This window comes from Protopterus annectens, chromosome 9.part0 (assembly GCF_019279795.1).
Source record: "Protopterus annectens isolate FY-2018-M chromosome 9.part0, PAN1.0, whole genome shotgun sequence".
Classification (NCBI taxonomy): Eukaryota; Metazoa; Chordata; order Ceratodontiformes; family Protopteridae; genus Protopterus; species Protopterus annectens.
Window position 1 is genome coordinate 1,263,147 of NC_056743.1, and position 16,823 is coordinate 1,279,969.

General features: G+C 44.6%; 1 protein-coding gene across 1 annotated transcript in view; it reads right to left on the minus strand.

Annotated features, from left to right (window-relative positions):
* The window catches only part of PPFIA1 (PTPRF interacting protein alpha 1), a 2,891,353-nt gene that overhangs the window by 1,018,578 nt on the left and 1,855,952 nt on the right, over positions 1 to 16,823 (minus strand). The window contains exon 19 of the mRNA XM_044082514.1: positions 1,996 to 2,135. Coding sequence (XP_043938449.1) covers positions 1,996 to 2,135 — 140 coding nt within the window. The remainder of the gene's footprint in view (positions 1 to 1,995; positions 2,136 to 16,823) is intronic.

A 16,823-nucleotide genomic window follows, 5' to 3' on the forward strand; every position in this document is an offset into this window, starting at 1 on the left:
GTTGTAAAGTGATCCCAATCCTAACTGTTGCACTTTCCGCCACACATTCATGCAGAAGTGAAAAAGGCAACCCTTTGCAGTAACATCAGTAAAGTTAAGCCTAATACTCTTAATGGCTGCTACTTCATAATCACACTCAAGATATATTGTAGTGACAGGTTGAAGATATATTGTAGTGACAGGTTGAACTCCTGGCAAGCAAACAGATGTAATACACAGTGCCACAACATATTATATGCATGGTGTGACTTTTTGAACATTAGAGGGTATATACTTATATTTTACTTATATCCACTAGTAAACCCAATACCACAGCCGGCAAATCCTTGTTCTCCAACACAGCAGGAAAAACCTGGAACTCTCTTCCTCACAATCTCACAGCAATCTCCTCTCTTCCCTGCTTCAAATCCCAACTCAAAACTCACCTCAAAACCCACTGGCTCTGCCTCTGTAGCAACCCTGACTAGCTTACCTTGGGTATCGAGGTACTCTCAACTTTTCTGCTTTAACTAACTAGCTTTCCTTGTGTATCTAGGTACTCTCAACTTTTTTGCTTTAAGAAACTCTTAACAAAACACACTTTTTATTTCTCATCTTCTGTTTTCGTAGTTAATATGCAATGTGTTTTGATGTATACACTATATATATGCTTAATTTGTACCTGTTCTTACTAATGTTTGCATGTGGAGCTTTTCTCCCTGGGCCTCTGCTGAAAATGGACATATATCCAGTTGGACTAGCCCGGTCAACAAATGTAAAATAAAATAAAAATAAAAATAAAGTATATAAGTGGAACAGACTTACTGTAGCCACAACACTTAACTATCCCATGAATACTGTATAACTAATGACAAATAGTGCCCTTGCAGAAGTACGTTCCGTCCATCATCCAAATTGTTGCCACACTTAGATCGTTTAGAGTCTTGAGTGTACAAAAAACAATGACGTGTACCTGAGCCTGTGTCACTAGCCCGTTTGACAACAAATTCACCTGTTTGTAGGGGGAACTGACTTTCATCTAGTGTCCCCAGAGTCAAACTGGGTATGTGAGCCATACCTGCAGTCTTGCACCTAATTCGCTGTATTTGTTGAAGCATTGCCTTCCTATTTGGAAGGCCTGGAACACATGCTAGCGAGGTGGATGCTACCCCATCCAACACCAGTAAACAAGGAGTATCCCTGGATATAGCAGCCTTCTCGCGGAGTGATCCACAAACGCTGTAGTGTGCTACCTCGAACGGATCACCCGCATGATTGTGCGGCATAGATTTCTTCAACAATTCACCTTCAGAGAGTGAGTCAGTGACCGTTTGTCCCTTTCTAGTGTTGCTTCTTTTCAACTTACACCACCACTAACGCTTGCTACCTTGTGTCTTGTGTTCTAGGTGATAAATGTACCCATCTATAATGAGCATCTCCTTACATTTCTGTGATCTGAGGCGTGGATAGAGCACACCAACAGTACCGGGCACATAATAGGTTGGGTTGGCCATCCCTGCAATGTCAACGGTTGAACAGCGTACATACGGTTACACCCACTTTTATAGTTGCGGGTCTGTTACCGTGGAATTCCCATTGTTAAAGTATTTGTCAGTGCACTACTTCCCTGACTTACTAACAGAATACTTACTGCTATGTAGTACTACACCTGAGATAACACATAGTATCACCTGTCCCATTATTCCCCATTTGGTAGTGTTGTAATTCAGCAGTTGTAGTCAGTGTATCACCATTACGGTACTGTGGGCATCGGTAATGTGAAATCTCGAGCTTGTGGGCATTAGGTCTTATGGGCTCGGTATTCTGGGCATCGGGATTATGGATTTTTGGTAACGTGTTATGAACCCATAGATATATATATAAATATACACACACACACACACAGTTCAGGAAAGAAATAAAGGAACGCACAAGTCAACACTTTCAAAAAAAAAAAAAAAAAAAAAAAGAAGATCTGCCCTTACAGCAAATACACAACATGTCATGGTGTCTCACCTTCGAATATCCCTGAGATCTTCATGACTGCATGTATACAGGGCTCCTTTGGTAACCCTGTCCAGGCGCAAAGACCTAGGTGAGGAAGGAGGGGAGATCTCACATTTTATTGTTGTTTTGTCATCTTGTACATCTGGTGACTACAAAAAGAAAAAGAATTTCAGGTAAGTGTTATCAGAACCTGGTATGTCTAAAACAGGTTTTCTTACAGTGTCATTACTACAAGCTCCAATAATCTCAGTCCCACCCCAAAACAATCAGGAAACCTTAATGTGACCTCTAAAGCAGTTGTTGTTGAGAAGCCATGTACAGGTTTGAGATAAGCTAAAACCTGTTGAGTTACAAACATTTCCCTTCTTTGTAAGATGAATTTCAAAGTATCCCTTACACAGAATAATCAAGGAGATTTACTTGCTGTTAAATACAATCTAATACATACACTCTTACATCAGAAGAAACAAAAGGGGGAGAGAGAAGTGCATCACCAATCCATAACCAACATAGATCTCTCAAATACCAACTACAGACATTTTCTAAGTGATTGGTAGAGATTTTTTTAAAATTCTGAACAGATGCAGCCTTACACTACTAAATCAGCTACAATGAGCATTTACAATTGGGTTTATCCTTCCTTCCACTCCAATTCAGTATGTTATTCTCAGAAACTTGTATTGCTGGATGCACTTATAAAGTGCCTGAAAATGATATGAGGTTACATGCTTCATAAAGAAAACTCAGCTTGCCATAGTGCAGCAGTCTTCCCCAAAAACCCTGAGTCAGCTGACTTTCTGCAGATAATGTAAAGCAGACGTCCGTCCGTCCACAACTTCCTTTTCCCATTTTTGCACAAGTAGTCAGAGTGTCACTTCAGGAGTGACAATCATCTACAGCCAAGGTTTACAGCACTGGTTGGCTAACCCTGCCGCAGTAGTTCTTTGAGACCACACACTTGCACGCGCACACACACACACACACACACGCACGCACACGCGCACACACACACACACACACACACACACACACACACACACACACACACACACACACACACACACACACACACACACACACACACACACACACACACCTATTGCCAATTTAGTGTGTTTCGTTCACCTACTGCATGTCTTTGTAATGTGGGAGGAAACCAAAGCACCCGGAGAAAACGAATGTGAACAAAGGGAGGACATGCAGTCTCTGTAAAAGAAGGGATTCCAGCTGAGAACAGAAAGTACAGTTGTATACACTTACCATCAATGTAGATGTTCGAGTGTATTCACTGTTGCAGTCATCACATTTGGGTTATCTGCTTGCAATAGCCCTCAGTCGGCCTGATTATCAAAGTCTTGGGTCCTGCGTCGATTGCTGTCTCATCTTCCGTGACATCAGGTAGTCAGGGGTATAAAGCATGCAGTCGATGCCATTACATCAGTTTTTCTTGCCCCAGATGTCAGGTGCCCCCCTAATGGTAAGCAATTAAATATATATATATATGCAAGGTTATACATCTAACAAAAAAGCAAATACACCAAAAAGCTTTTAAGCATAGTAAAGGAGAATAGAGGAAGAGCCAAAGGAAGTCAAGGGGCTGGAGGGAAGGTAACCAGGACTGCAAGAGTGAATACACTCGAACATCTACATTTACGGTAAGTGTACACAACTGTACTATGTTCTTCATGTTTCACTGTTGCAGTCATCACATTTGAGTAGATTCCCAAAGCTAAGGATGGGAGGAGGAATTCAGATAGCATTAGGACTAGCTATAAGGCCCTGCAGGACTGCAGTGGCAAAGCCAGCTCTGGGTTTAGAGAAAACTGGCAAATGGTAATGCTTGGTGAAAGTATGTACAGAACTCCCAGTAGCAGCTTCTAGGATGTCCCTGGTAGGGACACCTCTGAGAAAGGCTGTAGAGGTAGATGCAGCCCTGGTTGAATGTGGTCTAACCCCCTGTGGGATAGGTTTTCCATGGTGCTTATAGCAGAAATGAATGCAATGGCCTATCCATTTAGAAATGCTTTGCTTTGAAATAGCCTTCCCCTCTGCCCCTGTAGCAAATACTACCAGCAGTTGTTCAGATTTCCTTTGAGGTTTAGTCCTGTCCAAGTAAAATCTAAGTTGTCTGTGCACATCCATGGAGTGCAGTATCCGTTCCCCTTTGTTCTGTGGATTAGAAAAGAAGGTTGGCAAATGAATGGACTGATTAAGGGCCACACTGGATACCACCTTGGGCATGAAGGAGGGATTGGTCCTGAGGGGCACCCTGTCCGCATGAAAGATGATGAAAGGCTCCACTGCCATAAGAGCCTGTAATTCAGACATCCTTCTTGCTGAAGTGATTGCTAAAAGGAAAGCTGTTTTCCAAGAAAGGATTTTAACTCTGCACTTGCAGCTGGCTCAAAAGGAGGTACAATACAAAGTTAAGGTCCCAGGCTGGAGTTGGGGCTCTCCTGGGTGGTCTTAAGTTTTTGGCCCCTCTGAGGAACTGCTTGAGCAGTGGATGAGAGAAGAGGGGTGGTTCTGTGTTGTAATGAGCTGAAATGGCTGAGGCATGAATTTTGATGGAGGAAAAAGAAAGGCCCTTCTGAAGCATCTCAGTTAAGTATTGAAGAATCTGAGGTAAACTGGGCGCTGCTGTGCCCACCGCTTGAGTTTGATTCTAGGCACAGAATCTTTTCCATTTTTCAGCATAATATTTTCTAGTACTAGGTCTCCTTGCCTCAAAAATGACATCCATCACTTGCTTACTGAGGGATGGTAATGGAGAGATCAGGTAATTAGCCAGGCTGCAGGTTCAGGGTTTGAAGCTGAGGGTGCAGAATCTGGCCCTCCTGCTGTGACAGCAGGGTAGTGGTCTGAGGCAGGTACCATGGAGCCAGCAGTGACACACTGCGCAAGAGGGGGTGGACAGTGTTGGCGTGGCCAGTCTGATGCAATCAGTATTGTCCTTGGTTTGTCCTGTTTGATCTTTAGTAGTACTTTGGAGAGGAGAGGCAGTGGAGGAAAGGCATAAACTGATAGATTTTTCCAGCTGAAGGATACGGCATCCCACCTTCCAAGCTTGTTTGTGGGGAGTCCCATGTGTAGAATTAGTCCAACTGGTAGTTCTGGGGGGAGAGAAACAGGTCTATATCTGAGCTCACTCATTTGTTTGTCAACATGCTGAAAGTCTTTGGTTTCAGTTTCCACTCGTCTGGGTCCATGAGATTTCTGCTAAGTTTGTCTGCCAGTGTACTTACTTTTCCTGGCAGGAATTAAGCCTGTAGATGCACTTGGTAGCTCAAGGCTGTGTTCCACAGAGCCAATGGCTAGACTGCAGAGGGAGTATGAATGGGTACCCCCCTGCTTATTTATGTACCACATAACAGTGGTGTTGTCTGTCTTTACCATTAATTGTCCTGGAAGAATGTGGTCCTTGAAGGCTGTCAGAGCATTCTGTACAGCTAACATTTCCTTTTGATTGACATGCAGGTGCATTTGACTTGGGTTCCATTTGCCCTGAATGCACTTCCCTGCCAGGTGAGCCCCCTATGCATAGTCTGATGCAACTGTTGTTAGGGTTTGGGCGGCAGGGGGTAGAATGAAAGGTAGTTCCTTGTTTTGGTGGCAGGCCTCTGCCCACCAAAGGAACTCTAATTGTAGGCACGGTATGACAGGAATCATTGCTTCTAGATCCTGAGAATGTTGACACCATAGGCTTTTTCGATACCATTGTAGTTTCCTCATATGCAGTCTTGCATATGGAATTAGTAGAATGCAAGAGGTCATGAACCCCAAGGCTTGCAGTATTTGCCTTGCAGACAGCAGGGTTTTTGTGGTCATTAGTTTGAAGTAAGTTGTCAAATGAAATTGTTTCTCTGGCATGAGGAAAGCCATCTGGGAAATTGTATTCAAGCTTGCTCCCAGGAATATAATTTGCTGACAGGGTACAAGATGTGATTTATTTTCGTTTATGGTGTACCCCAGACAAGTTAGCACCTGTTGTACAAAGGCCAGATGATTCATGTCCTGGCTTTCTGCCTGAATTAGACAATCGTCCAGGTATGGGTATATTTGAATATTTCTCTGCCTGCAAAATGCAATGACTGGAGCTAGGCACTTTGTGAATACCCTGGGCGCAGTAGATAAGCCAAAGGGCAGTACAGAGAACTGATAGTGCATGTTCCTGCTTTGAAGTGTGGGTATCTTCTGCAAGATTCCCTGATTGGGATGTGCAGGTAGGCTTCCTTTAAATCCAGTGTTGCCAACCAGGCATCCTTGCCTAGCATTGGTGAAGAGTTAGCATCTTGAATTTTGGGATCACCAAAAAGGTGTTTAGGATAGAAAGGTCCAAGATAGGATGCCATGAGTCATCTTTTCTGGGTACCAGGAAAAGTCTTGAGTAGAAACCTTGTCCCTTTTCCTCTTCTGGTACAGTTTGAATAGCCCTTATGCTTAAGAGAGAGTACTTACTTTTGAGACTCTGCCCACTGATGTGGGGGTAGATCTGGCCAACCGTTTGGGGTTGGTAACGTGTTGAAGTGAAATCTGTATCCTTGGGAAACTATATTTAAAACCCATTTGTCCTGGATAACGAGTTCCCAGTTTTTTGCCTGCAGAGCAATCTTACCCCTTAAGGAGCAGTCAGCTGAGAAGTGCTTGGAAGTTTTAAAGTTAAGTCACTGAGATAGATTACCACAGGGGGGAGTCTTACTACTCCCTGATTTGGAAGTGGGAGCCCCCCACTGCTTAGTCCTGTGCGTACCCTGGGACTGAAGCCTGGGTGTTCTGCTGATTCTGGGTTTGGACTGAGAAGGCCTGGAAGAGGCAGGAAAGGACCAATTCTTAGAGGGCCAATGCCTACTAAATCTTGGAGGCTGTACCTGCAGGAAATCTTTAACAGTTTGCATAGATTTAGCTTTTTTCTCCATCTTTCTAAGTACTTCTTCTGCTTTGTTGCCAAACAGGTGGTCCTGATTTAAGGGAGCATCCAGCAATTTAGCTTTAACATGATCTGACAAGGACTGCTCCTTAAGCCAAGCATGCTTTCTAAGTACAGACCCAGTGACAGCAGCCCTGCAAGATGCCTCTAGTGAATCAAAACCACATTGCAAAGTATGTTTTCCAACTTGTTCAGCAGAATGCATTAAATCCTGTAAATCCTTATTTTCAGCACAGTCAGGAATCAACATCATTTTCTGTTTAAGCAATCCAATAATACGCTGCTGATACTTTAATATATGAAACTGGCAGTTTAAGGCCCTAATGGCCAAGGTTGCAGAAGTGTATACCTTCTTACCCCATCTATCCAGCGCCCTGGAATCTCTGTCAGAGGGGGTAGGATTTTTGGCAGTAGTAGCTTTAATGCCCTTTGGTCCCTGTGAAATGGTCTCAGGATCCGCAGTAGGATTTTTAAAAAGGAACTTCTGAGAGTCAGGGGCCCTGTATTATCTGTCAGGTTTTCTGGAAGCAGGAGGTAAAGAGTCAGGGGCCAAACTAGATTCCGAAAAGGCATCATCAACAATGTCCAGCACAAGAGGGATAGCTAAAGGCTGTTGTTGTGCTCTGTGTTGGGGCAGGAATAAGAAATCTCGAATCCTCTTTTTAGAATCAGAGTAATCCTGGCTTTCCCAGTGAAAATGCTCCCGAAGAGTATGCAAGGTTTCACCAAAAGAGAAATCCTCTGGGGGGGGGGGGTTCAGAGGGAATAGAGTCCTCAGCATCAGAATCCTCATAGGTAGATAAGGGTAAAACCTGGTCATCAAAGGAAACAGAAATTTCAGAATCCTGGTCAGAATTCAGTCCTAGGTCTCTTAGAGTGGGAAGGTTGGCTTCCCCTGATTAAAGTAATAAGGTCTTCAGCCATACTTATCATTTGTTTTTTAGGCATAGAGGCCTGACCATGCAGTCCGAGCGTCAGTTTTCTAGGCATGGTTCGAGTTTTAGGCTTTGAAAAAGATGGTGTCGGTTTAATATGCAAGTCAGTAGGCCTGAATACACCCTCAGAAGCCGGTGCCTGCACAGTGGCTATGGACCCATCCAAGGTAGAGACATAGTACAGTTTTGTACCTACCATAAATGTAGATGTCCGATAGGTATGCATCTGCAGTCCTAACATATGGGTTGTCCTGCCTCAGGCAGCCCTTCGGTCGGCCGGATTCCAAAGTCTGGGTCTGGCCACGGCTGATGTCGCACTTCACCCGACGTCATAGCTGCTGTTTATTGGGTATAAAGGCATCAGCCGACGCCATTTTCCTCAGTGTTTCTTGCCCCAGATGCCAGGTGCCCTCTAGTAAGGCTAAATTTGGATAAATGCAAATAACTCCAAACAGTAGAGAGCAAACAATATAAAAAAATATATATATATATATATAGATACCTACTTTCATATCTAACTTCTCTAGTGCACACTGCAGAGTGCATTCTTTTCAATCTTACCTTTAAGCATCCCTGTTACTAGCACTTTCTCTAATACCGAAAAAGATCATCTCTACTTGACTCCAAGTAGACTTTTCTCTATCTGTTAAACCTAGCACTTGCTCCTACAGTACTTATTACCTTGATACGGCACTCTTATAGATAGCACCCCAAAAAGGCAAACCCCATTTCTCGGTCACTCACGTCCCCGAATCTCTTTTAAAGTTTTTGTCTAGTCCTTCTAGCATGTCGAGGATCAGTTGCTAGTGTCCTCCTGCTCAGCTGGTGAACCTGGGAATATTGAGGCAATGTTACAATTGCCTCATGTACACAGACAACCCTCTCCTCCTCCCACAAAACACAAATACATGCGAGAGATGCAACTATACGGCCAAACTGGAGGCTGAGCTCTCTCAACATAGGACTGGCAAGACCAGTCAGGAGGAGAAGGTTACCACACACACTATAGACCCAGTCTCACATAGTACCATCACAACCTCAAATCATACACATAAACACACAAAGACATACTCGGCTCTGATCAAAATCTACCAAAACAGCAGAGGCCACCAAAGCAGACACCCAAACAACCACCACCTCAGAACACAACACCTGCAACACATAGACCTCACAGTCAGAGTGTCAAACAGTCACAGCCCTTAAGGCCAAACACAATGCCAGACACACTAGTCATTGGTGACTCCATAGTCAGACACCCAGACTGAGTAAGGAGAAGGTCACAGTAAGCTGCCTGTCGGGCGCTAGAATCCTACATAGCATAAGCACTCAGGTCTCTCAACAGCAGGTACAAATATGATTCAGTCATTGTCCACGCTGGTGTAAACGACCTGAGGGACTACATGAAAAGAGACATTGAGGAGCTCTCTGATTATGTAGCCCAGGCAGGTATGACCCTGACCTTGAGCAGTATCCTACCTTCACCAAGAATGATGCCACAATACAGAGATAAGATGATCAGCTTTAACAATTGGCTTAAACTCTGGTGTCATTCAAAGGGGATCAATGTCTGTCTGCCTGGGATGACATGCTGGACAAGCCCGGCTTGCACCTGTCACCCTGGGATTCGGATATTGGCAAAGGCTCTTGCCACCCCATAGTGCCTTTTTAGGCAAGGCTCAAATTCTAAACCTACCACCCTAGAACACAAAAAGGAAAAAACTAAGGGTAATGCTGCTCAATGCCAGAGTCTAAATCTCAAAATGCACTTTCGAGGCCCTTCTCAGTATGGAGAACATCGATGTCTGTGCAGTGACAGAAACCTGGTTCAAGGCTCCTGAGAGCACCCCAGCACTATCAGGTTTTACCTCTTATCATGCGTTCCGCCCCAAAATCCGGACAATACCAAGAAAGGAGGGTATCCATATTCATCAAAGACACCCACACCTCAAGACTGGTGGCAACGCACGATGCATCGGAGACCATCCAGGTGCAATTAACCATAGGCAAGACTGCTCTGCAAATTGTAGCATGTTACAGGCCATCCTCACAAACTCAGGAACCTCACATGGCCTACCTGAAAACACTAGAGGATAAATGTATCACCAAACACCATCATACTAGGTGACTTCAATTACCCTAATATAGACTGGGAACACTACTCAAGCCCAAACACCTAGCCCAAAAGTTCCTGGAATTCATAAACTCAAATGCCATGGAACAACTAGTCACCATCCCCACAAGAGGAGAAAACATACTTGATCTCATCATCACGAACATGGGAGCACAATGTTCAACACGGAAGTATACCCTCACTGGTGAGATCAGATCACAAACTAATCTCGCTGGAGGTCCTCATCCCACCCCACCTGAAATAAAAAGACCACAGTAAAGAACTTCTCGAAGCAGACTTCACACTTCTAAAGACTAGTGTGGTCTCCTTTAAGGCCCGAGCCGGAAAACAGTACTCAAGCAGCTGAATCACTTACAAATGCCTTCTACCAGCACCTGCAGGACTGCATGGATAAGGCAATCCCAAGCAAAACAAAGACTCTTTGTACCAAAGGCAAGCGTCCACTCTGGTGGACCCCAGCCATAAACAAACTCTACAACAAAAGGAGGAAGCTACTACAAGATAGAGCAAAATCCTTAAAAGGTAAGACACCCTTGATCACTATAAGTAAAAACTAAGAGCTCTCATAAAATCATCCAAAGCAAATTTTGAGAAAAATAGCTAAAGACTCGAAAGACAATCATAAGGCCTTCTTTAGCTATATTTAGAAACCTGGGAGGAAACTCCCAGATATGCTCAGAACTAGTTCAAAATGATGTGAAGATTACTGATCCTACAGACATTGCCAACATACTGGCTGACAGGTTCAGTGCAAACTTCTCCCCTCCCCCAAAGGAGAGATATCTATACCAAGCGATTGCAGCCCCCAAACATCTCCAACGCCCAAGTGAGAACTGCTCTCTCCAAAGCAAAAACACAGCATCCATGGGACCTGATGGTGTCCCCGCTGTGTGCTCCAGAACTCAATGAGGAATTAAACCCACAGCTAGGACAGCTGTTTAATCATAGTCTTACCTCTGGATGCATTGCCCAGGAGTGGCGCACTGCAACTGTGGTCCCACTTCACAAAGGCGGTGCCTCCACCGACCCTGGAAATTACCGCCCATTAGCTTGACAAGCCTTATCTGCAAAGCCATGGAGAGGATCATAATGGACCTCATAAATAAAGACATAGGGAATTTGCAGACTTTGGATCCATCCCAGTTTGGCTTTGTCAAAGGCAGATCATGCCTTCTAAACTTGGTTGACTTTTGAAACAGTCACCAAAGCCATTGATGAGGGAAAGGCAGTCCATACAGCCTACCTCGATCTGGCGAAGGCCTTTGATACAATACCCCACTCGGGTATCATTGAAAAACTCATCAGCTTAAATGTTAACCCATACATCATAAGATGGGTTGCAAACTGGCTGAGTGACAGAACCCACAGGGTCAGAGTTGCTGGCGCCATGTCAGACTCAAAGCCTGTCACAAGTGGTGTACCACAGGGCTCAGTCCTGGCCCACTCTTGTTTGGCATCTACTTTTCAGTACAAGCAAACACAGGAGGGTTATGGCTGACAAAGTTTGCAGATGACTGCAAACTGGCGCCATAGTAAAACACATCTGACACAGATATCCTTCAGAAGGGTCTCACAGAAGCGGATAACTGGTGCCAGAGCCATGGCCTAAAGTTAAATGCCAAAAATGCATAGTCATACCCTTGGGAAAAACAAGGTTACCCTAGCTACCAAATAGGTGGCAATCCACTGAGTACAGAAGAAGTTATCAGGGACCTGGGGACCCAGGTTGATAGTAGTCTGTCATTCGACACCCATGTAGCTAAAGTAGTTAGGAAGACCTTCTACATTGCCCACCTTATCATGAAGGGATTCTCATCTAGATCAAGGAGGTCATAGTCTCCCTATACTCATCACTCATCAGACCAATGATTGAGTACAATGCCCCATTCGAATGTATCTGACCCGACACTTGCAGCAGCTGGAGAGGCCACAAAAGTTCCTCACCAAAAGGATAAAGGGTCTCAAACATCTGTCCTATGCTGCCCGACTGAAAGAACTCCAGCTCTATTCAGTCAGCTTGCTCAGAGGTGACCTTTGCCTAACATACAAGGCCATGTCAAACCCAGATTTGATGAATATGCTTCACCTCAAAAATCTAGATCCGTCAGAGCCACAAGGCGGGAGACTTAAACCTCGACCTATTAATAGGACGTGCTGGAGGGATAGATTCATCACCCAAAGACTCCCTATGCTGTGGAATAAAATCCCGGTATATGTGAGGCAGAGCACCTCGCTGGCCTTGTTCAAGAGAAATCTTGACCAATGGATGGGAGATCGCAGATATACCCCAGGGATTACCTCAGTGTCACTGCTCAACAGAGGCACAGCAAAATAATGGGTATAGTTCCCCATACTAAAGGGGTGGCGTAAGCCACAAAACTATGGGCTAGGCTTGTAAATGCCCTCGGGCAGATAGCCTAGTATGAACCTATGAACCTATGAACCTATGATTATATATATATATATATATATACATATATACAAACAAATACACCATAATAGATTTCCCCAGCTAGCTAAAAGAGGGGTAAATACCCTAGGAATACCACAGAGGGGAAGGAGGGTGGGTAATCCTGACTGCAGATGCATACCTATCGGACATCTACATTTATGGTAGGTACAAAACTGCACTATGTCCTTCAAGGATGCATCTGCAGTCCTAACATATGGGTAGAATACCATAGCCAAACTGGGGGAGGAGGCACTAAGATAATGATGGTGTAGTTAAGATCCTTTGCAAAACAGCAGTTGCAAAACCTGCTCGGGATCTAGAGTATAAGGGAAGATTGTAATGCTTGGCAAATGTATGCACGGAGCTCCAAGTAGCAGCTTCTAAAATGTCTTTGGTAGCCACTCCTCGTAGGAAAGCTGTAGTGGTGGCTGTAGCTCTTGTGGAATGAGGTCTGATATTATCAGGAGTTGTCTTTCCATGAAAAGAGTAGAAAAATCGAATGCAATTTCCTATCCATTTTGAGATTGTCTGTTTTGAAATTGCTTTTCCTTGCATTCCTGTTGCATATGCTACCAGAAGCTGGTCAGTTTTTCTGCTGGTCTTAGTTCTGTCCAGATAGTAGCATAATTGTCTGTGCACATCCAAGGTATGTAGCAGTCTTTCCCCCCTGTTCTGTGGGTTGGGGAAGAATGTAGGCAAATGAATCGCTTGGTTCAATGATACTCTGGAGACCACTTTTGGCATAAAGGTAGGGTTAGTTCTCAGAGAGACTCTGTCCTGATGGAAGATAAGGAAGGGTTGTACTGCCATTAATGCCTGTAAGTCAGATACCCTTCTTGCTGAAGTAATTGCTAGCAGGAAAGCAGTTTTCCAAGACAAGAATTGTAATTCTGCTGTTGCTGCTGGTTCAAAAGGGGGAAGTGTTAACTTTTCCAGCACAAAGTTGAGATCCCATGTAGGTAAAGGTGGTTTCCTTGGAGGCTTTACATTTTTGATTCCTCTCAAGAACTGCCTGAGTAGAGGATGAGTGAAGACAGGATGATCCATGTTGTATTCTGCTGAAATTGCTGATGCATGAATCTTAATGGAGGAGTAAGACAGGCCATTGTGGAACAGCTCTGCTAAATATTCCAGGATGTGTGCTATGTTTGCCAATGAGACATTTTCTCCCTTTGCTGCACTCCAAATGAGGTATCTTTTCCACTTGGCTGAATAAGTCTTCCTTGTGGAGGGTCTGCGTGCCTCCAGGATAATGTCCTTAACCCTCTGAGATAAACCTGGGTTATTTTGTTTTATGCAATATTCCAAGCAGCTAGCTGCAGTGTTTTCAAGTTTGGATGTAGAATCTTGTAGTTGTCCTGTGTTAGTAGTAAGGGACATAGAGGTAGATGCCATGCGTGTGTCCGAGACATGCTTCTCAGTAGTGGGTACCAATGTTGCCTCGCCAGTCTGGAGCTATCAGAATTACCCTTGGCTGATCCTCTCTGATCTTCAGTAGAACTTTGTACATCAAGGGAAGAGGTGGAAATGCATATGCTGTCAGGTTTTTCCAGCTGAAGGAAAGGGAGTCCACCCTCCAAGCAAGTGGGTGGTATACTCTTGTGCAGAATTTCTTCAATTGGTGATTGTGTGGGGAGGCAAACAGGTCTATCTGTGGTAGTCCCCATTTCTTTGTTATGGCTTTGAAGATATCTGGATGCAGCATCCATTCGTGAGCATCCGTGGTAGTTCTGCTTAAGGTGTCTGCTAGAGAATTTTCTTTTCCTGGTACAAATCTGGCCTGAAGTTGAATGTTGAGGTTCAGGGCCACATTCCACAGGTCCATTGCCATCCGGCATAGAGGATATGAATGTGTACCTCCCTGTTTGTTGATGTACCACATGACTGTGGTATTGTCCGTCCTTATCAGCAGATGACCCTGTTGAAGGAGTGGTCTGAATGCCTGGATCGCATGTTTCATTGCCAGCATCTCCTTTAGATTTATGTGCAGATTCAGCTGGTCTTGGGTCCATAGGCCTTGTATACACTTGTCCACCATGTGTGCCCCCCATCCTAGGTCTGAGGCGTCCGTGGTGATGGTCTGGCTTGGATGTGGTTTGTGGAAAGGCAAGCCTCTGTTCAACTGACAGGCCTGAGCCCACCACAGGAATTCTTGCTTCAGGCATGGAATTATTGGAATCTGGGCTTCTAGACTGTGCTTGTGTTGAGACCATACATTCCTTAGATACCATTGTAGCTTTCTCATATGCAGCCTGGCATGCGGAACCAATATTATGCAGGATGCCATGTAGCCCAGGGCTTGCAGGACTTTCCTTGCAGTAAGCTGAGTTTGTGTTGTTAATGTCATGAAGTAGACTGGTAGCTGCTTTTGTTTTTCTTCTGTGAGAAAAGCCATCTGAGTTGATGTGTCTAATTCTGCACCCAAGAATGTTATCCTTTGGGATGGTACTAGTCTTGACTTTTGCATGTTGACTGTGTATCCCAAGGCTTGCAACAGTTGTATGACATTTTCTAGATCTTTTGTTAACTTTGCCTTGTTGTCCGCTTGTATTAGGCAGTCGTCCAGGTATGGGTAAATCTGAATTCCCTGAAGTCTGCAATGAGCAATTACTGATGCCAGGCATTTCGTGAATACTCTGGGCGCAGTAGATAAGCCAAAAGGCAATGCTGAGAATTGATAATGCTCTGATCCTGCAAGAAATCTTAGGTGTCTTCTGCAATCTGGTCGTATAGGGACGTGCAGGTATGCCTCCTTGAGATCTAGAGTCACCAGCCAAGACTCCTTGCCCAGCATGGGAAGAAGTTGCTGGAGGGTCAGCATTTTGAATTTTGGAACAATGAGGTATGTGTTCAGTGCGGACAAATCTAGAATAGGTCTCCATTGATTTTCTTTTCTTGGTACAAGGAAAAGCCTGGAGTAAAATCCTTGGCCTTGTTCCATAGGTGGCACCTCTTCTATAGCTCTCATCCTTAGTAAGTTGTTGATTTGTCTTAGAGCCTGTTTTTGGCTTGGTGGTAGGTTTGGCATTCCTCTCTTTTAGGTAGAGTATGGAAGTGAAACCTGTAGCCCTTGTCTATTGTTTGTAAAGTCCATTTGTCTCCTGTAATGTAATGCCAGTTGTTGGAGAATAAGGCTAGTTTTCCGCCCAAGGGTGCTTCCAGTTGTTCCCTGGTAGGCGGAACTAGAGCCAAGTCATTGTGTCTGCCCTGTGGAAGTGGTTGTAGTTGATTCTGTGGCAGTACTTCTCTGGTTGGTAGGTTGCCACTGACGTCCCCTGTAGGCACCCCTAGATTGACCTCTGCCTCTTGGGCGTCTATTTCTGCCTCTCTGCGCTCTGGAGTTGTCTGGAAAGGACCAATTCTTCGAAGGCCAATTTCTGCTAAACCTCGGAGGTTGGACCTGTAAGAAGTCCTTGACTGTTTGGACAGATTTTGCTTTTTCTTCACCTTTTTTAGAACCTCCTGTGCAGGGGAGCCAAACAAACTTTGTTTCTCCATGGGAGCATCTAGGAGTTTTGACTTAACATGGTCTGGTAAGGATTGTTCTTTTAACCAGGCATGCCTTCGAATCACTGTTCCAGTCACCGCTGATCTAAAGGAAGCCTCCAGTGCATCATAGCCACATTTTAAGAAATGGTTACTGACCTGCTGAGAGTTATGTACCAAATCCTGAAGGGACTTGCGGTCTAAAGGTTCAGGAGAAGATATTTTTTTATTTAGCTGGTCTAACAAAAATTCCTGGTACTGAATCATGTGAAATTGGCAGTTCAAGGCCCTGGCCGAAAGAGTAGCAGAAGTATAAACCTTTTTACCCCATCTCTCTAATGCTCTACATTCCCTTTCAGAGGGAAGAAGGTTTTTGGCAGAGGCAGCTGCCACACCTTTAGGGCCCTGTGAAATGGTTTCAGGGTCTGCCACAGGAGCCTTATACAAATGGTAGTGTGTGTCCGGGACCCTGTAATATCTGTCTGGCTTGGCAGGGGCCGGAGGAAGAGAATCAGGGGCAGTACAGGCATCATTATATGCATCATCAACAACTGTTAGAACTGGCTGAATGGCTAAAGGCCTATGCTGTGGTAAGTGTAAAAAAGTCCTTAGGCTTTTCCTTGAATCTGAAAAATCCTGGCCCTGCCACTGGAAGTGTTCCCTCATAGCATGCAAGGTTTCCCCAAAGGAAAATTCTTCAGGAGGAGAAGCAGAAGGAATGGAGTCTTCTGCATCAGAATCCTCATAAGGAGAATATGGGCCTTCATGAGGGTCTGAAAGGTCTGAGTCATCTGAGGAATAATCTGTAGAGACAGGTTCCGGGGGTTCAGTCCTAGGCCTCCTGTCTGGAGGGGGCTGAGAGGCCCTGTCTGGGTGAGGTTGGGATCCTCTGATCAAAGAAATGAG